General features: G+C 43.9%; 1 protein-coding gene across 5 annotated transcripts in view; it reads right to left on the bottom strand.

Moving 5' to 3' along the window:
- Window positions 1-25322, bottom strand: part of JPH1 (junctophilin 1) — a 91382-nt gene extending 66060 nt beyond the window's left edge. For all 5 annotated transcript variants that reach the window (XM_056128908.1, XM_056129082.1, XM_056128993.1 and 2 more), the window contains exons 1-2: window positions 24858-25322; window positions 18627-19389 (exon numbers count right to left, since the gene is read on the bottom strand). In XM_056128908.1, coding sequence (XP_055984883.1) covers window positions 18627-19389; window positions 24858-25236 — 1142 coding nt within the window. In that variant the 5' untranslated portion in view covers window positions 25237-25322. The remainder of the gene's footprint in view (window positions 1-18626; window positions 19390-24857) is intronic.
- Window positions 25323-25652: the final 330 nt, after the last annotated feature.

Genomic DNA, 25652 nt, shown 5'->3' with positions numbered 1-25652 from the left:
CCAGCACCACATAGTCTCGTGAGCATCCCAGAGAAAGACCCTGAGCCTTGGGCTGGGCATACACCCCCCTCCGCACCACCGGTGGGGCTCGAAAACCAAAATAACAACCCACGCTTGGATAATATATATAGGGTGGAAAGCAAGGGGGGGAAGTCAAAAGATGATAGATACATGCATGCAAGCTGAGTGATGCAAAGGTTTGAGCACATTTTTCTGCAGACAAATTGGTAAAAATTTTCGAAGAGGATGAGGTGCCAGAGTCTAAATCTGACTGAGGGTTATATTCAGCAGCTCCAGCCTCCTACTTTCCTGATTTTTCAATTCTCCGGTGCAAACCACCAACACTACATGCTAGGAATTTCGGGGACAGCGTCGCCACTGACCTGCACATATTTCCTAGCTTTCGGCATCCTTTCCCTAGCTGAGAGGGAAGGGTCTGCCCAGGAGAGTCCCCAGCCTTGTCGGCTGTCCCCAACCAATGAGGGACTGCTGCATATCAGCACTGGGCATCAGGGGGGCGGCTGTGACACTGACAGGAAGATGAACCCCAGCAGACCTCGAGGACAGCAATGCACATTGGGGATCTTGGCTCCCTTGAAGTGTTTTTCATTCTTCTTAGGTTGTGAGTCATCAGATACCTATTCGGTTGGTCTCTGTGACAAATCAAACCTTTGCTTCCCTTCAAACTGTGCCTCAAGGCTCAAATTGGTTCTGAAATCCATCCCAGACCAATTCTACCTGCTGCTGGACACATAAAATAAACCATGAGCCCCTTTAGCCCAGCCCCCCCGCCCCCTTTTTCTCATTACTCAGCAGATTCTCACAAGCACAGACTGTATGTCGGGAGGCATGCACAGATTGCTATACACATGCTGACCCGAACCTTGTTGTGGATGGGGGCTAATATTTGTTGGAGATTTGTTTTATTTTCTTTCAGGGAATGGGTAGTTTGGAGCATAGCAGGGAGTGCTCAGGGCCTACTTCCTGGTTCTGTGCTCACGGAACATGCTTAGAGGTACTGGTGGACCATAGTGCCAGAGATCAAACTGGGGTCAACCTCAGACAACGGAAGTGCCTTAACCCCGTACTATCTCTACAGACCCTTGTTTTCTTTTCTTTCCTTTGTTTGCTCATGCCTTCAAGTTCCCCTGTAGTATATCTAAGATCCATTAGAGCACAGCATACAGTGGAGGCTCTGTCACTGTTACAAATATGACTATAATTTAAAGAAAACTTTTCAAAAAAAATATTTTGTAACTGAACTTTAACACTACCACATGAATGTATTGCAGAAAATTCTGAATTTAAAAAGGAAAAGAAAATTGTTGCTATTCCCTTGTCTGTAGTTATGCAAGCATTAGTGACTCCTCTGTAATCAGATTTTAATCATTACAACCATGGGTTCCAACTGATTCTCGTTTTGTGAATAGTAAGAAGAAACATGAGTTGGAAAAATACTGAATATAAATAATTTAAAAAATTTTACATAATTAAAAAAAACAACCAATCAAGTTCACATAACAACATGAACACTACAAAAACCTGAAAACAGTATCAGGATTGTAGTCAAATACAAGTATTAGAGTTGTCTACACAAGTTAATCTATTTGATTTTGAAGTCCATACAACCAACCTCTTAGACATATACTTGCTATTCAGATAAGAAGTATACATGTATACACGAACCAATGTGAAGTATACAGGGAAGGATATTGTTCCACTCAGACTGACCAGATGCAATACTTTGCACTGTTTGACCATTTCCTAGAAAGTAAGCACCCCCTACTAAGTCACTCATTCCTACCTCCAACTGTCAATTGCTCCCCTTGGTCATAGCACTAAGTAGTTACTTCAGCAGTTTTGATTATTGATTTTTGGGTTGGTGATGGGAAGTTTACAAAGCAAGGCTCGGGATCCCAGGACCACTCCTGGCAAAACTGTTGAGTGCTACTCACCAAGGCCACTGGCTGTGGTGCCCGGGAACCATGCAGTGCTGGGGATTGAACCCAAGTCCCCAACAGGCCAGGCATGTGCATAAGCCCTTAGCACTGTATTTTAGGCTGTGTGGTTTTAATTCTGGCTACAACAGCCACTAGGACCGGCTCCTAATAGTTTACAAAGTAACAGACTTTCCCTCTCCATCCATCCTCTTCTGATCGAGGACAAAGCCAGAACAGGAAAAGTAAAACACCAGTGATGTCTGATGAGGTTTATGGAATAATTTCTTTAGGAGAGAGTGAGTGACAGCACCCAAAAGGAGAGAGAGGACAAAAGGGAATGCCTTGCCACAGAGGCAGGGGGGAGTGGGGGGATGGAGGGTGGGAGGGATACTGGGATCAGTGGTACTGGAAAATTGGCACTGGTGGAGGGATGGGTACTTGATCATACAATTGAAAGCCAAGCACAAAAATTTGTAAGTATACAACTGCACCTCATGGTGTTTCACTAAAAGGTAAAAGGTAAAGGCCCTCCCGTTGATCGTCGATTTGCTCGAGCGGGCCCAGTAACGTCTCCATTGGAGACTTTGTTGTTACTGTGTCTGGCATATCGAATACTCTCGGTAGCTTGCCGGGCTCTCCGAGAGGGATGGAGGAATCGAACTCGGGTCAGCCATGTTGGCCGCTTGTAAGGCGAACGCCCTACCCGCTGTGCTATCGGTGTTTCACTAATAAAATTTTTTTTAAAAATTAAGAAAAAAAGAGAGACTGAGCAAAACCATTTGAAACAGGCAAAAGGAGGGGAATTCACAAGCAGCTGGGGCTATGGGCTTCACTGTGACTATGGGCTTCACTGTGACAAAATGGCTCAGTTCCCCACACCTCCACTTCCTTTTATTGATGAGAGAGATTCTGCAAGATTACTGAAGTGTTCGAAATAAAACATCCAGTTTGGGCATGAGTGATCATTTCTACCAACCGTACTTAGGGACAGTGGACAGATACATATTTCCTGAGATGTACCTCTATTCCTCACACACCTCGCACTCCTCGTTCCATCAATTCCTTCTCATTTTGTGCCTTGTTTCTCTACATGCCCTTGGAGAGCTCTTTCTTTCCTTCTCCACATTTTGGGCTCTAGTCTCTGTCTCACATATTATCCATGTCAAAGGCAGAGAACTTCCGGCTTCCTGCACAACCTTCAGAGGTTTCTCAAGGCCAAGGGTAGGAAATCCAGCTTCCAAGCCTTCACAGGCATGTTCCCTACCATATTCCACCTTACACTAACCAACCTCTACTTTGCGTGGAAATAACCCAGAAACTTGGAAGATTCCAACTTCCAGTTTCACCCAGAGAGAGGTTAATTTAGCGATGGGTAGGGTACCAGAAAGTTGCTTTTTGTTTGTTTTGGGCCTCACACCCAAGAATGCTCAGAGATCACTCTTGACAGGGATGGACCCAGGATCAGTTACACGCACGGGCAAGTGCCTTGACTCCTGTGTTGTTTCTCCAGCCCTGGCACCAGGGGTTTTTACACTCCCTCTAGGCTCTGCTGCAGGACATGGACCACTGTGTGGGAAACATGCTTTGACTTTTCCAAGGACAAATAGGAACTAACACAGTGCATCTATTCCTCTCTCTGGCCAGGGGAGAGCTCTTGCCATTCCACCATTCTTGTCCTGTTTAATTTCCACTCATTCTCTCCATCGTCTCATTTCAACTCAACCCTAATCTGCGTGGATTCCTCCTTAGCATTTTCAGAGTTACTTCTTAGAATTTGCCAGAGTACGCTGACATTATCACCTTATGCTTGTCTCACCCACAAGATTTGTAGTTTTTGAATGAATACCGCTATTAAATGAACAATGTGTACTAAATGAAACGGGAATAAAATCAAACATCTGACTAAATAATACTGCTCCTAAACAATCTTCCTCTTTGAGCTGAAGGAGAATATACAGATTTAAGGGGGTCAGGGGGTGAAAGGTGGGGAGCCTATTCTGAGTCTCAAAAGTTAGCAGCAGTTCAAGGCTCAGATGCTGATGTTATGTCTAGGGTCCACTGCACAGAGGTGGACCCTAGCTTTGTTACCTTTGTCTACCTCAAGTTTCCCACCAACTCACAGGGTTGCTATGGAGATTGCGTGGGATGATAGGTAAGTTCACAGCACAGGTCAAGGTACCATAAAACCTGTAGGTACTGCATATGGTTAAATAAACCATCCAAACTGCTATTCCTAGCTAGAAAAAGGCAGATATATTTTCACAAGGCAAGTGGGTGAAACATTTAGAAGGACCCTCCTAATACTGACAAAACTCTAAAGGCGTAAGAGCTCATTCTGCTCTTGCTGTATCCAAATCCTGCTACCATACAAAAACCTACCTTAAAGACTCTATGAGGAAATAATTTTAATTATATTAAAATTGAAATGAAAATGATTTCATTAAAAATTAAATGTCTTAAAAAAGAAACTGCTAGCCCTCTTCCCTTCAGCATGATAAAATTCTCATTTACGTACATTCTGTTCTTACCATTCTTGTCATTAAGGATAAAATTATTCCAATAGGCATTTGGGGAGGATTTCTTTCTTTTGTGGATGCTGGGGAGTCCACACCTAGTAGTAGGGAGGCCAGGGGCGCAACTCCAGGTCTCCTGGATGCAAAGCATGCACTCTGGTCCTTTGAGTCATCTCTCTGGCCTTCATTAGGTTTTCTTAACATGATTCATGCCTGTATGGACCTAGCATGTAACCATGAAAGGTGAAAAGGCTCAGCAATGGGGCTTGGCAGTAAGATCACGCCAGGTGAAGGGCGATTTGTGCAGTGTCCAGGAAAGAGTCTCTGACCAGTTGGGTGACTCTCTCCAACTCCTGCTCCCACCAAGCTCACAGCCCTGCCCGTCAGCACACGAGTCCCCCAAGTGCACCAGGGTATCTGTCCTTCTCAGACTGTTTCTTATTCTCTGCATTCCCAGGGCCTAAAGCCATATTTAGACAGAACTGGCACTAACTGCTTGTAAAATGCTGTTTCTTTAGCATAATAATTTGTGAGAGTAGTATTTTGTTCCAGTGTGTTGCCAAGGAACTGGCCAACAGCTCTTGCTCACAGTATAGGTCATTTGAGTACAAATCCTAAAAAGCATGATTTCACAAATTCAAGACCAGACCCCATGCTACCTGAACTGCAGAGTCATATGGTGATGTATTCCCTGTTTCTTAATGTGACAACAGCGTTACTTGCAGTTCCTAAGAAGAGTGCCATCTTGTTTCATGTACATGGAATTCCTGACTTTCTCTGTGGGCCTCATAAATGTCTGTGTTCCTCAGGATTTTGACTGCACTTGAAATGTCTGGAATAAATGTTTCTGCATCACAGGCCCATACTGTGTGTTGTTTATGAGGCCAGCACCTCAAGATTCAAGAAGTCAAAATTCCAAACTCATCTTCCTCTCTAGACTGCTTTCTCTCTGCTCTTATCTGAATAACAAGTACTATCACACGGACCTGGGGCTGGAGCAATAGCAGAGTGGGTAGAGCATTTGCCTTGCATGAGGCCGACCAGGATTCGATTACTCTGCCCCTCTTGGAGAGCCTGGCAAGCTACCGAGAGTATCCTGCCCACACGGCAAAGCCTGGCAAGCTCCCTGTGACATATTCAATATGCCAAAAACAGTAACAACAAGTCGCAATGGAGACGTTACTAGTGCCCGGTTGAGCAAATCGATGAACAACGGGAGGACAGCGCTACAGTGCTACCACCCACCTGGCTGGCCAAGCCTAAATCTTTGGAGTCACTCTCATCCCTAGGTCTGCCACAATTATTCAACCATCAAGTCCTTACTGAGTCAGACTGGGAGGCTCTTACATTTATTTTTATCCATTTTCTCTGCAAAACTCAAATACATGGGCTCACGCCTAAGCTATTAGTGAGCAGATGATCAATTTCTCTTCAGTATTACCGCCGCTTTATTCTTCCAAGTCCTACATCAGTTGCCTAATCCCATCAGTGGCTTTCCCGTCTCTGGGAAGATGTTCAGATGCGCCTGTATGTTGGAGTTCTTCCTGGCACAATTCCCTGACCATCTTGACTGCTGGGCTCGTGCGGGGAAACTCCCAGTTCCCAGCCTTGAGGAGGGTGAGTTGTTACCAGGGGAACTGGTATTCCCTGGTGATTAGCATTAGATTTGAAATTAGGGATGGCTGACACCTGCAGTGTCTGTAAAGCTTATTGTTTCACCTCTCCATTAGTTCATAGAAATCTGTGACACCTCGTGACACTTTGTCCCATCTAGCCCATGTAAACCTCTTCCTCTTCCTATCTCTTGACCCACACATAACGCATCCCTTTCTGCCGTATATAACCACTGTACTATCCCAATAGACTTTATCATATAACTATGAGTCTATGGCACCTGTGAGTGGCTTTGTCTTGGCCATGCTGCACACACATCTCTGAGCATCCACTGCCCTAGACCGAAGGACCATCTCCTTGTTCCTGGGGTCTCTGTAGTTACAAGATAACTACACCTGCATAATCCCCTGATTACTTGTCCACTTTATTTCTAACACACACTAGTATTCTCTTTCTCATTCATAGCACTTTACAAATGGACCATTATCCTTTGCACCCGACTCCATCTTCTTCTGGCTCTCAAAATGGACACGACCTGCAGCATCCTGCTTCCAGAAGCAGGTGCTGGGACCCCTCCTCAGAGCTGTGATCAGGCTCACAGAAAGATGCCAATGATCCCAGAGTCAACTGATCCATTCCCAACTGCATTAAATTGTGTCCAAAGATTTTATGTTTATATAGCATATAATCAACCCGAGAGTGAATATAATATTTCACTAAACACTGAAGCGTAGACAATGGGTTATTAACCAAGTGCCTTTTCTCTGACTCCAGACATGTACATGGGGACAAATAAGGGACCCTCCTACACTGCTGGTGGGAATGCCAACTGGTTTAGCCCTTTTGGAAAACAGTATGGACGATTCTCAAAAAATTAGAAATTGAGCTCCCATTTGATCCAGCAATACCACTCCTGGAAATATATCCTGGAGAAGCAAAAAAGTATAGTGCAAATTTGCACTTGTATGTTCATTGCAGCACTGTTCACAATAACCAGAATCTGGAAAAAACCCGAATGCCCAAGAACAGATGACTGCTTAAAGAAACTTTGGTACATCTACACAATGGAATACTATGCAGCTGTTAGAAAAGATGAAGTCACAACCTTTGCATATAAGTGGATCAACATGGAAAGTATCATGCTAAGTGAAATGAGTCAAAAAGAGAGAGAAAGACATAGAAAGATTGCACTCATCTGTGGAATATAAAGTAACAGAATGGGAGACTAGCACCCAAGAAAAACAGAGATAAGTACCAGGAGGTTTGCTCCACAGCTTGGAAACTGGCCTCACATGCTGGAGGAAAAGGCATCTCTGATAGAGAAGGGAACACCAGGTAAAATGTGTCTGGAGAACCTGCTTGGGATGGGAGATGTGCGCTGAAAGTAGACTATAGACCAAACAGGATGGCCACTCAGTACCTCTATTGCAAACCACAATACCCAAAAGGAGAGAGAGAATAAAAGGGAATGCCCTGCCACAGAGGTGGGGGGGATGAGGTAGGGGGATGGGAGGAATACTGGGATCATTGGTGGTAGAGAATGGGCACTGGTGGAGGAATGGGTACTTGACCATTGTATGACTGAAACACAAGCACGAAAGTTTGTAAATCTGTAACTGTACCTCTTCTTATTGTGATTCACCAATAAAAAATTTTTTAAAAAAGAAAAGAGAAATTTGAAACAAGAACATAGAAAATAATATAATGTGTTGAAACAAGAAAAAAATAAAGAAAGGGACCTCCCGAGTTCCAGCACATTCGCCTTTTGGCAGGATCTTCCAAATCCTAGCTGAGTTTCAAATCACTAGCTGAGCAGGAGGGGTAGGGACAAGAGGCCAGGGTGAGTGGGATGGGTAAGTCCCTTTCCCGAACCACCTGTTCTCCCCTCTCAAACCATAAACGGCTCATTCCTATGGGTGGTTTTCAGTGTTTTGAACAAAAGGCTCCTTGCATGTATCTCAACGGCAAATACATGAAATCCTAAAATACCAAATGTACAAATGCCTTGTGCACTAATGCAGAAAAGTCAGACAGGGACTTCTAGCCCAAGCAACTGTGATTAAGATTTGATCTTCTAAAGTTTAGCAAGATTTTATATCACATTAAAAAAATCTGTTGAGACAAGAATATAGCAAAATTCAGTTAATATCTAGCATGTTTTTTTTTCTGAACACTAGAAAGTGAACTAATGCATTTTATTTGGCTTCACAAAGTTTCTTTTGGCCTAGAAATCCTAAGGAGGTTTGATTCGAAGGAGTTGTATAATTTGGAGATAACCTTGATTCCTTACATATTAATTAAATTTCTCATAAAGCAGCTTATTCCGAATTGGGCATATTATTCAGATCAGTGTGAAATACCTACTAAAATAGAAGGGCAAGCCTATTAAGAGTTTATTTGGTTTTATTCTCAAGCGGCCTTTGCACTAGAGCTGAATGACTTACATAAATACCATTGGCATGTGTTGGATCTTGTTCCTAAACACAATGTTCATATTTCATCTATAATAAGAAAAGCATCTCAAAGATTTGCAAGGCACTAGTCTTGCAAGCGTCCAGTTTGGTGTCTTGAGTAAGGTGAGATTGGCAGAGTCAGCTTAATCCATAATGGAAAGTTGTGTGCCGGGTCCGTTGGCTCCCTGGGAGCAGCTGCCCAGAGCCGGCCACTTGCCCAAAACAGTCTCTCCAAGGCAAAGTTAAAATTCGCTGGGAGCACCAAGATGGAACACAAACACCAACAACCCACTTTTGGCTTTCCAGAAAATATTAGAGTGGAGTGTCTTTCATTGTAAGGAGACTATATAACAGAGAAATTGCTACTTGGATCATGGTATTTTTTACAGGATCAGAAAAGGTGTCTTATTTCAGAGCTAAATGAGATGGAATGTGTATAGTTGCATCCTATTTGCAAACTCAGATTTCTAGTTTAAACAGAGTCGATAACTATGTCTAAAAGCTTTAAACCTAGATTTAAATGTATCTCTAAAACCTAGATTTAAAAAAAAATCATCCTGAATGGTTGTTTTTTTTTTCTTCAGTCTGAAAGCCTTTTTTTAAAAAAAAATTTATTTATTTATTTTTTTGGTAGTGAGGGGACACACATGGCTGTTTAGGGCTTATTCTTGGCTCTGCACTAAGGGACCACTTCTGGAAGGACTTAGGGGTCCATAGGTTGTGTAGGGGATCAAACTGAGATAGCAATATGTGAGGCAAGTGCCTTACCTCATATTGATTTCACCAAGACTCTGCAGAACTGAACTATTATTTCATATCCCACTCACACTACACACAGCATCTTCTCCTTGCCCTCCCTGCTAAAGCAAAATGGAAAGCTCAGAGTTTGAGGGTTTTCAAAGTATGTTTTCAATGGCTCCTGAGTCTGAGTAACTGGGTGACTTCCATTACTATGGTCTAAAAGTATTTTTTACTAAGTTTACGTGACCTGAACAAAACTGTTAATCATTAAAACACATGCCTAGTTTCAGGCCTCACAGTTTCTGAATGGGGCTGGACTTAGGAGAGCTGAGGAGCTTTTTAAAGAAAGATCTTTGGAAACAAGATACCCTAGGAACATTTTACAAGGTTCTCATAATACAGTATGTTCCCATGTTATGTGTAATGACCTGTTAAGCAGAGAGGTCATATACCATGGGAGGCGCAGGGAGGAACTGAGGGAAGAAGTTTCTCTGCATTCCCCATTTCTGCCCCAGAAGCGTCTTTCCAATCCGAGCTCCTTGCTCAGGGGCAGGATCAGAAGACAGGTGATCTTCCTGGTTTCAAGTGCTCCCTTTGCACACCCACACAGAGGATTCTTAGTAACTTCAGCCCATCAAGATGTCCCAGACCTCTGACACAATGAAGTGTGTCTTTCTTTGAACAGCCTACAGAAAAATGGGAGGGATTCAGAGCAGTCTTCTCGTTTTCTTCACTGAGAAATGGGCATTTTATGGGAAATCAGTGAAAGGATTATATCGTAATTTTTTTGTGTGTGCCACAGACAAGGATGATGATGACAAACACAGAAGCACAATGACTATAAAAGTTTGATTATTATCCTAGGTAGCCCTCACAATAGCATGATATTAATACATAGGTCATTTCTTCTTTTGGGCATTAAAAAATTAACAAGAGTCTAGAGCTTAATGCAATGGCAACTGTCTTATAGGCCTGAAAGTTTGAATTGTGATCCCCAGCACCACCCCACATATTAGCTGTTACCCTGCCGACAGGCTCTAAAGGTTTTAAACCAAGCACCCACATCGAAGGGTTTGAGCTCTGCAGCATGGCATGTGGCCCCTGCCATCATCACGGCAATGTCAATGACAGGAAGCAAAGCGGACCTGTTGACAGTCTCTTGACCTCAGAGAGTCCTGAAGTTGGCAATGGGAAGAGTCCTGAGACACACATCTGTCTGCACATGGGTAGGCCAGTTTGGGAGATTTACTTAATGTTATCATTATTTGTTATTTATATTAAACCACTTTGATTTCAGGTAACATGGTTGTAGGAATGTTAACTTTTATGGTTTTGCTGTACAAAGTTAATGCACCTTCACCATCCTTGAAGAGCCCAAGTCCCCTCGCCACTGTCCTTCTGTCACGTACGGGTCGGTGGAATTAGGCCCGTCTGTTTGCTTATTTCTGCCTTCCCCTCCTTCCCTCTTATGCTACCATCTTTGGCTCCATCCTGCACTGGCTTCCAGGTCTTTGGTCAACTTTCTCTTTGGGGAATGGTTACTTGTAGGATAGGAGGATTCACAGAGACAGTGACTCCGGAAGTGGATTTTAATTGACCAGACTCTGGAATGCCTACTTTTTCATCCACAACTCTTCTGTGGACTGAATGTGCTATAAAGACAGGGTTGCCAAGACCTCACTCACTGAGGGATGAGGATTCTTTCAGAGACTCAGGTAATCCTCAGAGTCACAATTTCTTTTCTCCAAATTTAGCAGAAACACCTCAGAGAGAGAAGGGACCTGAAGTGAAGTGAAAGGAAACACCAACTTGATGGGAACTCTGTGTGGCAGACAACTTGGCATGCTTTCTCAAACTTCTGTCATAGAGATCAACTGGGCCTGGATATTTTAATGGTGGAGACAGAGAAAGATAGAAAAACTAAAATGAAGGCGTCAGTTTAGTGGAACTTGAAAAAATGCTTGCTTTTCTTCATAATTCTTAGTACTAAGTTGACAGTTTTTCCCTGAATTCGATCATTTTGAAACACAGATCTGGGTTCTGTCAACTCTGCAGAGAGAAGTCTTGCCACTAAAAACACAAACACAAAGCACAACCCTTTCTGGAAGCATGAAGCAAATATTAGTCCTTGCTCAGAGTCACTTTTCTGTTCCACAGAATGCTATAAAACAAGCCACTGGGATATCACAGGAAGATTGGCAGAAGCAGGTGGAAAGAGCAACAGCAAAGGCAGATGTGGATGAACAGAGGAGGCATAAGAAAATGACCAGTATTCGCATTAGCTGTAAACTCATATGCATTTTGCTGATTTCCATTTGTATTTTTTTAAAACTATTTCGCACGTTTCTTCATTAAAATGACTTCTAGGGCATTCAAGCATCTACTTTTCTGCAAAAGCTGCATATGATAATATCAGAAAATCATGAGAGCCCCAGTGAAAGACATAAAAACGTCCTTGGAATAGAACACTTAACACTGCAATTTGAAAGACATGTTGAGACCAATAACAGTATAGAAAAGAAATAAAGGTAGAAATGGTGGTTTTTGCTTTTCCAGAGAAAGAATCCTTCTGTTTAACACAATTCAAGAATTCTAAATTCTTGGCCTTTCACCATAAGTTGGCGGAGACAGAGCTTCTTCTTAAAACTGGTAGTAATAAGTTTAATTTGGAGCCATAAATGTGCACTGACTCATGGCTGCCTTCTGGGTTTTAATTACTAATAAGTGAAAGGTTTAATTTTTTTGAGGGGCTGGTCTACTGAGGAACTGCTGAAACCTTTCTCACTTGTCACTTTTTTCCTCAGAGATATTTTTATATGACTCTGGGCACAAAGGCTCACAATTCACACATCATAAATACTACAGATATTTTATTTATTTTTTGGTTTCTGGGCCCCATCTAGCATACACAAGACTTAATCCTTGCTCTGTGCTCAAGGATCACTGCTGGTAGGGTTTGGAGGGCCATATGAGATGCTGGGGATCAAACCATGGCCAGCAGCATACCAGACAAGCATTCTGTCTGCTGTGCTATACTCTGTCCACGCCCCCCCCCCTTACACACACACACACACACACACACACACACACACACAAAATTTCTTTTGAAACCAACTTTTCTTACTTTTCACAAGTCCCATATTCTGTTACACATAGCCATGTGAGGGAGGTCATGAACCACAGTTTAAGAGGCTAGGTTCTACTGAATTATTTTTTGAGAAAAATAACCATCTCCTTGCCACCTCCCCATAATGACATAACAAAAAAATTCAAAGGCATTCAGAAAAATTAGATCCCCCCTCCCGCCCCCCGGAGGATGACCATTTCTTCTGCTTTGACATCATTTGGATGATGTCAAAATATACAAGATGAACCAACAGCAGCAGGGGGAGGAGAAGTTGACTCTGTGAATGTTCTGCACAGTCTTTACCTGAAGGCCCAATTTCCTGGCCTTGGTTATAATTTTAACAACACTGACTTAATTAAGAAAAAAAATACCCAAACACACACTTTTTTATTTCCTGCACTTCCCTTACTATTGTCAGATTATGCCATGATAAATTACTACAGCAGAGCTTCCTTCCTTAAAACTGTTTATAAATGTCCAGCAAAATGGAATTAGAAGCCCTGCAAAAGTGTATACCCTAAGCAGGGAGCATTCACTTGCTCATCAAATATTTACGAGGGCCTTTCCTAAAGTGCCTGGACCCAAGCGAGCAGCTGCATGTATGAAAGTGAGCAAATTCAGGGTCTGGTTTTCCAATGTCACTGGAAAAAGAAATACACAAATTGAGTGAAGTGAAATGGACCGTTTAGACTATAGAGGGATGGAGACCAAGGGAGCTATAGCAGCGGGGGAGGATGTGGGACCAGGGAAATCTTCCTTGCAGAGTTTTGTGTGGAAACCTAAGGCTGGACCAGCTGAAGGGGTTGACTGGGGGAGTCCCCAAGTAGGTGTGAGTGGGACGAGATGATCCATAACTTTCCTTAGAATTGAAGGTTGTGGAGATCTAGGTAAAGAGGAAAGGAGAAATGTGGCATGGAATTATAATGGAGCTTTATGAATGCATAGGGAATCCTGGCTATTTAAAGGGAATTAAAAAAAATCTTCAAGGGAAAATCCAAGTCATTTTCAGAGTTGCGAGCACAGGATTCAACCTGAGTTCTGGAGAGAGATGCTCGCAGCGCAGCGGCTGCTTTGCACACACACACACACACACACACACACACACACACACACACAGTCCCTTGAACTCAAAGCCCTCCATATTCCCTGGGGTTACTTGCACTCCCTGTTCAGGAACAACCTAGCACAGATGGCAGGGTGTGCTCCCTCCTACACAGGCCAGTAAAGCAGTGTTGCTACCCCCTAGAAGTGGCACTAACAGCTGGGGCGAGGCTTGGGTAACACAGTCCTTGGTGGCTGGTCCCCAGGATGTCTCTTCACCAGGGTCATAGAGCTGCCCAATCAGCTTAGTGAGGTGGCCACAGGGACAGATGCAAGTGGAACTCCTCATTCCACACTACCCTCCTGCTTCATTTTCTTTCTTCTGATCTGTCTGACATCGAGGCCCTAATCCAGATGTCGATGCCAACTACATCAGGCCAGCTCGCTCCCATCTTCCCCACACACATCTTCCATCCTTTACTGCGGTATGATTTCTTTGGAGGTGCAGCTTCTACCCAATTCTTTCAACAGTCCTTTCTCAGTGATCAATCTGCATGCAGTGTGGATGTCTAAGTCACTCTGTGTCTTACCTTCAAATTCCTCCTACAATATTTGTCTCACATTCAGCAACTTGAACCTCTCTCCTGAGGGGGCAAGAGTTACTGGAGCCAAAAAAGAGCACAAAGGAGAAGTGCAATTAAACCTTGGAGAGTTGGGGTAACCTGGGCAGTGCACTAACCTCAGAGAGAGGATCAAACCATCCACAGCTGCTCTTCCGCCTCTTGGACCATTTCTAATAAAACAGGCTTCAGTCACTCTGTCAAATCCAGGTGATAACTTTTTGCTCACAGGACCAAGACAAAGGGGATTGAGACATTTACTTAGGTCCTATAAACAAGTGCTTTTGGGAGCTGACCAGAAACTTAAAGAAAAGTTAGAAGAATTGGGAAATGGCCAGCATTCTTTGCATTCATTTCAACTCTTTAGGAGCTAAGTTGGCAGCAACAATCAGTAGATGCCAATTCTCTACCTGTTATGTTCTTGTTACTGTCTGTTGTCAGGCCATCCCCCTAATCTTTAAGAATTCCACAGGGGTCCCCAATAAGGTGTGATCTGAAACACACCTCATGTATTTTACTCAGGAGAACCACTACTTCCTCTTCAAAGCAGCAAAGGACAACTACAGAGACCCACCATTTGAGGGAGGTGAGGGAGTGAATCTCCAACAGTAAGCCACACAGCACTAAGGAGCAAATCTGGGCCTTCTGTATGCAAAGTATGTTCTCCCGGTGCCTTGAGTTATCTTCCTGGCCTAAACATGGATTTTTTGTTTTTGCTTGTTTTGGTAATTTGGAAGGTGTTAAAGGTGTTTCCTGATTTCCTTCAAGAGCCCTCACTGGATGACTCTATTATTTTTGGTTAGAATTAACTTCAGATATTGCTTCTAGATAATATAAAATTGCACAAACAGATCAATTTCCTCAGGATTTAAACTAATTATGTAATATAAATAAGAGTAATAGAATAATGCGGACCTGGGTCTAAACCAGGCCCAGTGAATAAAATAGGGAAAGGTTAACCGAGCAGAAGTTTTTTACCTGTTAGGTCATCCAAACAGTATTAATATTCCCTGTGATAAGAACACTGAACATGAGCTCTACCCTACTAACGAATTTTTAAGGGCACAATACAGTATTGTTAACTATAGCTGAAATGTGGCATAACAGATCTCTAGAACTTACTCCTCTTGTTTAACTGAAAGCTTATACCTGTTGAATGGCAATTTCCCACTTGCTCCCCTTTCCAGCCCGATAACCATTATTTCTCTCCGTGTCTAAGAGTTCAACCATCCTGGGTACCTAATAAATGCAATTATGCATTTCTATGCCATGACGGGTTTATTTCAGTTTGTACAATGAATTGATAATTTTTCAAACATCTAACTGAAATCTTTATGAAATTAACTAGCTAATAATATATTATGTTTGATATTTTTCTACTATATTACCCAAGTACTGTATGGATTCAGTCCTTCTAAGCTACAGAATACTACCCTGAAAAGACTTTCAACAGAGACAGTATGGCTGGGACCTGGGTGAGTTTTAAGACATTAATACAATTAGAGATCATTTCTGCATCATCAACAGTTCCCTTCCATTATGTAGATTCCACCAATTTGAAATAATCACAAAAATCAATACTGAAAACACTCATAGCAAAGTCATTTCCTAACAGGCCCTGCACAAGCTTATTTTCCATCTGTCAAGAAGATTGAACAGTCTCCAATGTATCACTAGGGTTGTAACATGAAAATCATGTGGAAAAATCCAGGAGTATGTCTTAAATAAAAGAATAGGGCTTAATCAAAGGTCTCTCAGTAGCTCTAGTAGTAAGTTAAATGCCAGAGAAGCTATCTAGTAATATCAGGTTTGCCAAATAGCCTATCAATTAGCACACTGAAAAAGAAAGTTTATACATCACTTGGTGATCAGGAAAAACCAAAAGGTGAGCAGCAGAGAAGAATTTAGGATTAATAATAATAATAACTTTAATACATAGTGTTTAGGATAAAAAATAGAAACCTTGAAGCCTTTAATGTTACCTAACTTTAAAATGACATAAAACAAAACCTCTTCTATGTCCAACTTCTATTTCAGACTCTCAGAAAGAAATAGCAATCATAAAACAGGATCATAAATTTTTAAACAGAAAATTCATTAGTCTACTGGAAGAGGGGGGGGGAGAGAGAGAGAGAGAGAGAGAGAGAGAGAGAGAACAGTAGGTAAGGCATTTGTCTTGCAGGCAGCCAACAAGAGTTTGTTCCCAGGACCACATATGGTCCCCCAGGACTACAAAACACAGGGCCCCCAAGCACCAGCACAAGTGATTCCTAAACACAGAGTTAAGTGTAAGCCCTGAACAGAGCTGGGTTGGCCGCAAGACACCAGAAGAAGAAAGAGAAAATTCATTAGTCTGAATTTTGAGTGCTAATTTTTGCACATTAAAAAAAATCTTAAGTATCAGAGTTTTCATATGGTTCAAGCAAAAAAAAGGGGGGGCAGGGCTTAATGTTAATTTTAATGCTAAAGATAAAATCTAAAGACACAGGAGTATTTTATGGCTACAAATAAAGTTTTGTGTCTGTGAAAGAATATTAATCAAGCTGAAAAAAGATTTGATATTCTCTATTATATGCTGCCTCAAGTCACACAAACTGACCAGTGCATATGCTCTTAATAATCATAAAAATAATTTTATGCACAACTATTCCTTTATATGTTTTGTCTGACACATGCCATCTATAGCTAATAAAATTCTATTCCCAATTAATTTCTCCCTGGATCCCTGGACTTTGTTATTAATAGCAAAACTTGAAGCACACAGTCTTCTGTGCCCGCACACCCACTTCTCAGTATATTCCGCACCCACTTTCTCCTACTCACTCCAGCCCTTCTCTATTGCTCTACTTTCTTCTAACCTTGGCGCACTGACAATCCCATCTGTCCAAGCCAGGTCCCCCCCACCTCTTTCCTTTAATACACCGGTGAACTCATTTTTCCTGCATAGAAAGTGACCATTCCTTTTTGCTGTTGCTGTTTTTGGGTCACACCCAGTGGTGCTCCGGGGATCATGCAGGGCAGGGGATGGAACCTGGCCGTCCTGCGGCGAGAGCATGTGCTCAGATGGTCCAGCTACCTCTTTGGCCCAGAGAGCATGTGCTCAGATGGTCCAGCTACCTCTCTTGAGAGCCTTAATCCTCCGCTTCCCCTCCCCCACAGCCCCCACACAAACTCTGTGGCGCTGTTTGTTTTTTTGCCAATGCCCAGGTGGTGCTGGGTGAGAGCAGAAAGCTCCCTGCTCTCTCTGCTCAGGGGATCAGGCTGGGCCCAGGGGGACATACAGCGCCAGGCACACACATGCACACTAACCCTCTGAGCTGTTTAAGCCAGGGTTCCCAGCCTTAACTAAAAAACAAAAAACAAAACAAAACAAAACAAAAAAACCCTCAAGCTACATTTTGTCATACAACTCTCTATTTCTGCCCATCTCGATCTTGGTAACTTTCTCAAAAACCAATTTCCCCTAGAAGTCATAAGTAACCAATGTGGGTTCATAAATTAGGATAAAGAGACAGGAGAAAAAAAATAAAATACAATAAAGGGGAAAAAAAAAAAGAGACAGGAGAGTTACATATACCTCAATTTAGTTATCAGAGCAAAGGGACTCTGAATGTTTCATGTGGATGGGCAAATTCTTTCTGCACACAAAGCACACTGCTTCAGTATCTCACCAGTACCTTTTTTCCTCCCTTTTATTGAAAATTAATTTGAAAAATTAAATTTTCAACTTTATCTCAGTTCTCTAAGGAAGGCTCTCTTTATAAAAGAAAGCATTAGTAATAAGGTATCAAAATCTGTTACCCCTACAACTGAACAAAGCATCAATCCTTTAAAGGCAAATATCTCTGTTTATCATTTGAATTAAAATACAAATACTGGTGCCAGAGCATAGTACAGCGGGTAGGGTGTTTATCTTGCACACGGTCAACCCGGGTTCGATCTCCGGCATCTCATATGATCCCCGGAGCACTGCCAGGAGTAATTCCTGAGTGTAGAGCCAGGAGTAATCCCTGTGCAATGCTGGGTATGACCCAAAAAGAAAAAAAAAAACCCACCAAATACTTTTAAAATAAATGTTGACTTTCACGATCGATCAAAGTACATGGATGTTGGGCTGGAGCGATAGCACAGTGGGTAGGGCATTTGCCTTGCACCCGGCAAACCTGGGTCCAATGCCCAGCATCCCATATGGTCCCCCAAGCACCACCAGGAGTAATTCCTGAGTGCAGAGCCAGGAGTAACCCCTGAGCATCGCTGTGTGTGACCCAAAAAGCAAAAAAAAAGTAGATAAGTATAAGTAAATCCCCTATTGGTGTTGGTGGAGTATTTTACACCAGGAAGGGGACTTCTACGCGCCTTCAAGCATTGCGTTACTTAATGGCATGATGACCGCGGGCTCCTTAAGCGTCCATCCTACTGGGCTTCATCATTTTCCACTTTTAATTTCTGCAAACTGGCGATCTTACTGGGCTCCGTCACCGACAGACTGACCATGTGACACTCCGCCCTTCCGAAGTCCCCACCACCCACCCACACCCACCCACACCCACACACACCACGCCCCGCCACCCACGTACCTTGAATTTGCTATTTCCACTTTGGTTCTGGCCATGGCAGCGGCCCGCTGCGCGCCCTCGATGGCTCTGTCCACTTTCTCCCGAGTCTTTGTGTTCCTGATGGGTATCAGCTGCTTCCGAATGCCGCGGACCAGAATATTATTTTTGTACTTCCCCTCTTCCTTGGAGCCGTCGGGGAACACGGTGCAGCCGTAGCCGTGCCGCTTGTTGTTGGCCCACTCGCCCTCGTACTTCATGCCGTTGGAGCGCTCGCTCACGCCGAAGCCCGTGCGCTTGTCGTTCTTCCACTCGCCCAGGTAGGTCTCCGTGGTGGTGGCGTCCACGTGGTCCTCCACGGGGCCGAAGTCGCAGTCGACGTCGCCGAAGCTGATGGTGGAGTTGGCGTCGCTGGAGCTGATGCGGCTCAGGGCCGCGTCGCTGCGCACCGAGCTGCGCTTGCTGGAGATGGACGACTTGGACTCGGACTTGCGCAGCTTCATGCTGCCCAGCAGCGAGCCCCGGCGGAACAGGCCGCCTTTCTTCTTGCCGGGCAGCTCGGCGTCCGCCTGGAAGTTGAGCACGAAGCCGCCGCGGGTGCCGGCCGGGCTGTCCGCGCTTGCGGCCGCCGCGTCGTGCAGCACGCTGCCGTTGCTCTGCTCGCTGCGCAGCGAGGCCAGCGATGTGCGCAGCGGCGAGCGGATCACCGTGGCCATGCCATAGGGCACGCTCTGGCGCACGCCGTAGCCGTGCCGCATGCCGCCGGCCCACTGGCCCTGGTAGGTACCTGGGGAGGAGAGGACGAGAGAGCAGAGTTGTGAGCAGCAGGTGCCCAGGCTGCGAGGGTCTTGCAGAATGCACCAGGCAGGCGTGCACTTGCACAGGGTGGAGCCTGGCATGCAGAGCAGGCGGTCCAAGGTCCCCCCACCCCCACCCCAACGTCCCGCTTGCAGATCCAAGTTTGAGGGTAACTTCTGGGTCCTTTTATGAATCCAGGCCCCTGCATACTGCCAGATGGGATCCTCCAATAATCAGCTGACTTTCACCTAAACGCTCATCTAAACAACACCGGGTGTTTAGATGAGTGACTATTTTCTAATGGCCATGAACACCAGGAAACAACCCTTCTCCCCCCAAATCAGCAATTCCAAAATCCCTTAGGATGGCAATGCCCCATTGAGTTTTTTTTTTCTTTTTTGGGGTCACACCCAGCGATGCACAGGGGTTACTCCTGGCTCTGCACTCAGCAATCACTCCTGGCAGTGCTCAGGGGACCGTATAGGATGCTGGGAATCAAACCGGGTCAGCCGTGTGCAAGGCAAACACCTTACCCGCTGTGCTATTGCCCCAGTCACCGCCCCCACCCCCCATTTAGGTTTGTCAGAGTGACATTCTAAAAAGCTCAGAGGCTTCAGATTTTTTAATATAAATCTGAAAGCACCCTTAATACATGGCTCTTCAAAAAAATGGTCTTAGAGTTTCTTTCCACCAGGTTCATCTATTGAGGGATAGGTTGAAACTAATATTTAGGATTATTATCTAGGCTTGAGTGAGGGCTTTTGAGTTCAAAGTTATTTGATAAATATATTATGCTGCTTAAGGTGAATCATTATGAAAAAAAATGAAAAAAATGGGCAATCTCTTTTACATTTTGTACTCATGAGTGAAAAGCTCAAAATTTGCTCCATGTGACTTGCTGTCTTTGTGTTTTGGTCACTCTGAGTGGATTTCCCAGGGTTCTGCCTCTACCCTCTGAATCATATTTATGAGCCAGAATGCACAGTGAGGGTGGAAATCACTTCCGGAAAGAACACAAAAGTTTCAAACTCATGGCTTGTGTCCTATGGTCTGTTTGATGACTGTATAGTACACAGCTCTGGTGGCTAAGGCTGACACTGTCCTTAGAAAGGCCAGAGGGAACCTATTCTTTTTAACAATCTGAAATTGATCTCACAGCAAAGCTGTGTTTGACTGTGTCCCTGAAAACTGATGTTGCCAGATTATTCTCTATGAGTATTATGTCCTTTCAAGAATATAATCATCTCAAATCTAAAGCACTGGGTGAAGATTTTCTACTCAACTAGCAGTGATGTTTTAAAAGCTGGTGCAGCTTTTTGAAAACAATCTTAGGAGCAACTGATGTTAAATGTTAAAATTCTAGGAGCTTAGAATTTAAAAAAAAAATCAAGGCCACTTCCTTTAAAGGTCAGTTTTAAATTATTGTATTCATCACAAGATGCTGCATGGAAATTTTCAGTAATGACTTCTATATTATTCACAGTGATTCACAATATTAAAAAATTAATTATTAGAGTATGTCTTGACCTCAAGCATTTTCTGATTATATTGGTCTCACAGGCAGTCACTTTTCATTTGGTAACCCCACACAGACTTCCATTTCATAGCACTTATTAACTTTTAAATAATCAGGCAATCATGTCAAGGGTTTTATATCATTTGTGACAACCTAGGCCACACTTAAAAGTTAAAACCACGAGGGCACTAAAAATAAAAGTCTGACTAACTTTGGCACTTCATTGTTCTTTCTATTCATTCTGATGTATATTTGCTTTATTTATATAAAGACAGTAGTAGGATGATGATGAAATGTGAAGTGGATCAGGTACTAAGAATGTCATGTTTCATATTCTAGATAGGGTCAGTCTTAAACTAACATCTGTGAACTTGTGAGGTGAACATACTATACTTTTTCTGAAAGGGATTGAGTTCACAGTTAAAACACTCCAGGTTAGGAAACTTTCTCCCCAAGACTGCCATCTCTAACCATCCCCCTCACAGCAGAGGAAATTGAGAACTAAGGTCATTTTAACATTACTTTTCCTTTGTCAGTGTAAAGAAAGTTTAAGCTCTAGAATAAAAAGTTATACAACCCAACTAAGAGGTGCTAAAACAAACCGTGTTAGAGTATTTTGTTTGTACATAACCATATCCTTTTAACTTTTCTAAATGACAAGTTAATTTTGTTAAGACAATTTCCGGAGGTGCTTTTTGTTATCAACTATTTAGACTTTTAAAATACAACCATAACATTTTAGTAAATATTCACTATAACTTAGAGAAAATTAAAAACTAGTTCTCTTAAGCTGTTACATCCAAAAGACTAGTATTTAGAATTTCCAAAACTATTGCTCAAAAAGCCAAGTGCTTTAATGCAACAGCAGTAATTAGAAAGTTTAGGTCTCAGTTTAATTCTCAGATAGGGAAAGGGAACCAAAAGTATTGGCCATGTTCAGTCCTGTTCTGTTAAATCATGTAATGTGGATAAATTCCTCCATTAAATTGCTAAAAATCACCTTGCAGTCAAACTGTTAGTAGTTCACCTGAAATTTAAAATAGGTTTAATTTATCAATGAACCTAAAAATAAGGGCCTCTGTTTCTTCATGAAGCAGGTGGATTCCAAATTTTCCCTGCTGCTCAAAGTTCTAATTAGTTCATCTCCATTCCTTAAATATGGATGCTTATACTCTTTTGCAAGAGTAAAAATTATTTGATGGGCTTTGTTTTAAATTATATTCTCTGCTTTTTCATCTGGGAGGTAATTTTCTAGACCTAGCCAATTTAACTATTCGAATTTGCAAAGGAAGGCATCCAGTTCAGAAAGAGTTTCAAATTTAGACCGTACTCAGCCACACTTAACACTTACATGCTACGAATGGATCTACACAAGTATGTATTTGACAAAACAATGTCTTCCTGCTTATTTTCAATTGTGTGACAGATTGAAAAACAAAACAGAAGAATAGCAGATCATAATTTTGCACAAAAATTCTGAGCAGCCTATCTTGGGTTTCATGAATTTATAGTAATTATTTTAATGTTCAGGGGGTTCTATTTTAGCAACACTTGCACATACAAATCACTACATAGATAAAGTGATATATAGATCAGTAGAATTTCCCTTTCTTCCTCTAGTTTAATTTCAACAAAAATATATGCAATCATATTTCCCTCAATCTGACAGAGAATGTATAGGTGGAAATATGCTGTAGGTAAGGCAAAAAAGAAGCTCACATTTTAAGTGATATCAGGAGAGTGATATTTCCTATTTTGGCCAAGAGCTTTGGATAAGTCATACACTGCTCTTCACTTAACCTCCCACTTTATGATTAAGGGCCTTGTAATGAAATGTGGTGGAATATGAAAGAAAGCAGGGTATTAATTAGCACAGTTATAATAGTGAATTTTAAGAGTTTTCTTCCTCTTCCTAACTAGGATATTAGTTTTGATTTTTGTGTTGGGAGTTGTTATGTGGTCGTACCCAGCCATGCTCAGGGTTGTGTTCAGGGATCACACCTGGCAGTGCCCGGGGAAACTGCATGGAGAGCCTGGGATTGAAGCTGGGTGGTTTGCAAGCATGACAAGTACCTTACCCCCATACTATCTCATCATCCTGTTTGTGTTTGTTTTGTGTTTTGGTGAGAAACTCAAACTTTTGGTGAGAGTGATGCCATAGTTTTAAGGTTTTTTAAGAAATGACTATAAAAACAGAAGGATGATTCATAAAATCATCTGGGTTACTGAAGAATTCTAGAATACATACATAGACTAGAGATGATCTTTACTGTGATATATATACATATGTATATATACATTATATGATAATAATTACGAGGTATAGTGAATTAAATTTTTGGTCAAGAGATTTTATTGATACTAACTTTAAAAGAACTTATTTAATCTTCTGAAACAGAAGAGAACTATTTATGGCCTCCTAAAAAAAGTTATGAAATAATACACACACTCAAAAAAATTTTTACATTCCAATTTTAAGCATGGAGTTTAGTTAAATTGGAGAGTTGTGGCCTCCAATAAAATCCGATCACAAGCTAACATTTATAGAGCTGTCGGTCAAGGTACTCTACACCCATTCAGAACATTTAAGGGCTCTAATTAACTACTGTGGAACTCAGGATTCATGTCCTCATATAAAAGTCCCCCCTCCACCTTTTTTAATCCATGAGAACTATATTCTTTGTTTATACTGTAGGAGGAAAAGATGTCCTTTTTAGCAAATCCTACCATTCGGCTGTTTTGCATTTTAAACATGGCTCAAGTGTTCTGAGTAAGTGAAGTGTAAATTGTATAAGCTTTTATATAAGCATTGGCATAACTAGGGTTGCAGTGGGCTGGAGAAACTTTTAATTGGACTCATTTACTATCCTTTAACTCTGAGCTGCTTAATTCCCAAAGCTGACATCCTTCCTCCAATCCTTCTGAATTAAATGATTTTGTTTATTACATTTTGCCAAAGCATAAGCCATTCATTCTCATTTATCACTCAGGAAATTTCTCAGGTTTTGACAACTGTTTTGATAAAGCACAATTTTTCCATTTTTTTTAAAAAGGGGAACTCTGCCATATATATGTATATATATATGCAATATCATCTGCAAATATTGCTAAAGTAGTTTGCAAACATCGTGAGAAAGTTAACAGTGATTTTTGGTGAGCATACTGTTTTTAGATCATACACCTTGGTGCAAAAGCACTGCCCTTTTCAGGAAAAGAAAGTAGCTACTAATTTAACAACCATGCAAAGGTAACTTTCCACTTGCTTTTTCAGAGGTAGACTTGACTGTGCATTTCTAAACTATTTTCCTAGTGACTTCCCCAAAGGTGTCTGGGTCGACCAAAGACTAACCTCTTGACAGTATACCAATGCTTTAAGGAACCGAATGGAAGTTCGAAAACTCCCCATACCCTCCGCACCCCACATGCATCAGGTGGCACCTCCTTCCCTAACGTTTCCCAATGCACCCCAAGTAAGGAACAGCTGCCCCCACATCCCAGTTACGGGGTTCTGGCTTCTATCTTTAGGCTACGAGAGGCCCCGAAGCGAAATACGACTCCACGTGAAACCAATCCGGGGAGCGGTCAGCAAGCAACCCAGCGGGCCCCGCCAGCCTCACCCGGCTGGTCCTCTCGAAGGTGCCCCAGAGTGGCCATCGCAAACCAGGGGCCGGGGGAGCGGGAGGGCGCGGGGACGTAATGTGACGGGCTCAAGTGACAGCTCAGCCCGGCCCTGGCTCCGGCCAGGTACCTCCACGCCCCGCCGCCCCGGGCGCGCGCGCGGGGAGACGCACCATCCGCTCCCAGATGCTCGGGGGGCGGCGTCCCCGGGTGCGGGGGGATGGTGGCGGTGGCGGTGTCGCCCGGCCGTGGGAGGGGGTAAGGGGGGCGGGTTTCCCGACACGTGCGCCTCGCGTCCCCCCCACCGCGTCCCCGCCGCTCACCTCCGTCCCCGTAGGTCTCCACGCCGTACCCGTCCTGCAGCCCGTTACTCCAGGTGCCCTCGTAGCGCGCGGGGGTGCACAGGCTCTGGCGCACCCCGTAGCGCCCCTTGAAACCGTGCGACCACTCCCCCCGGTACATCCACTTGCCCTTCGTCTCCACCCCCAGCCCGTGCCGCTTGCCCTGCGCCCAGTAGCCCTGGTACGTGTTGCCGCTGGGCCAGGTGTAGCCGCCGACCACCTCGAAGCCGTGCGACCAGGAGCCCGAGTACTCGCCCTGGCCCTTGGGCCCCGTGCAGATGCCGTGCCCGTGCGCCTTGCCCTCCTCCCAGCCGCCGCAGTAGGTGCCGCCATCGTCGAAGTCGAACCTTCCGCCCGTCATTCGGGGGGCAGCCCCCGGCGCGCGCCCCGCGGGGACACGGACGCCGAGCCAGCCGGGCAGGGCAGGGCAGCGGGGAGCGCGGGGAGCGCGGGGAGCGCGGGAGCGGGGCCCCGGCGGGCGAGCTCTGGGCGGCCGCCGCTCGGCTCCGGTCCCACGCCGCCCCCGTGCTCCCCTCCTCGAGCGCCGCCGCCGCCTCCTCCTCCACCTCCTCCACCTCCTCCTCCACCTCCTCCTCCTCCACCTCCTCCTCCTCCTCCTCCACCTCCTCCTCCTCCTCGGTGGCCGCCGCCCCGGCCAGCGCCGCGCGCGAGAGGACAAGCCCCGGCTCCGGAGCGGACCTTCAGCGGCTCCCGCCCGCCCACGTGAGCCGGGCACCGCCCCGCGCCCGCCCCTTGTCCCCTCCCCGGGTGCCGAGG

The sequence above is a fragment of the Sorex fumeus genome, unplaced genomic scaffold (genome assembly GCF_029834395.1).
Source record: "Sorex fumeus unplaced genomic scaffold, SorFum_2.1 ptg000002l, whole genome shotgun sequence".
In the NCBI taxonomy this organism is placed as follows: Eukaryota; Metazoa; Chordata; class Mammalia; order Eulipotyphla; family Soricidae; genus Sorex; species Sorex fumeus.
The sequence above is the reverse complement of the archived record's forward strand: the minus strand, read 5'-3'. Positions and strand labels throughout refer to the sequence as shown.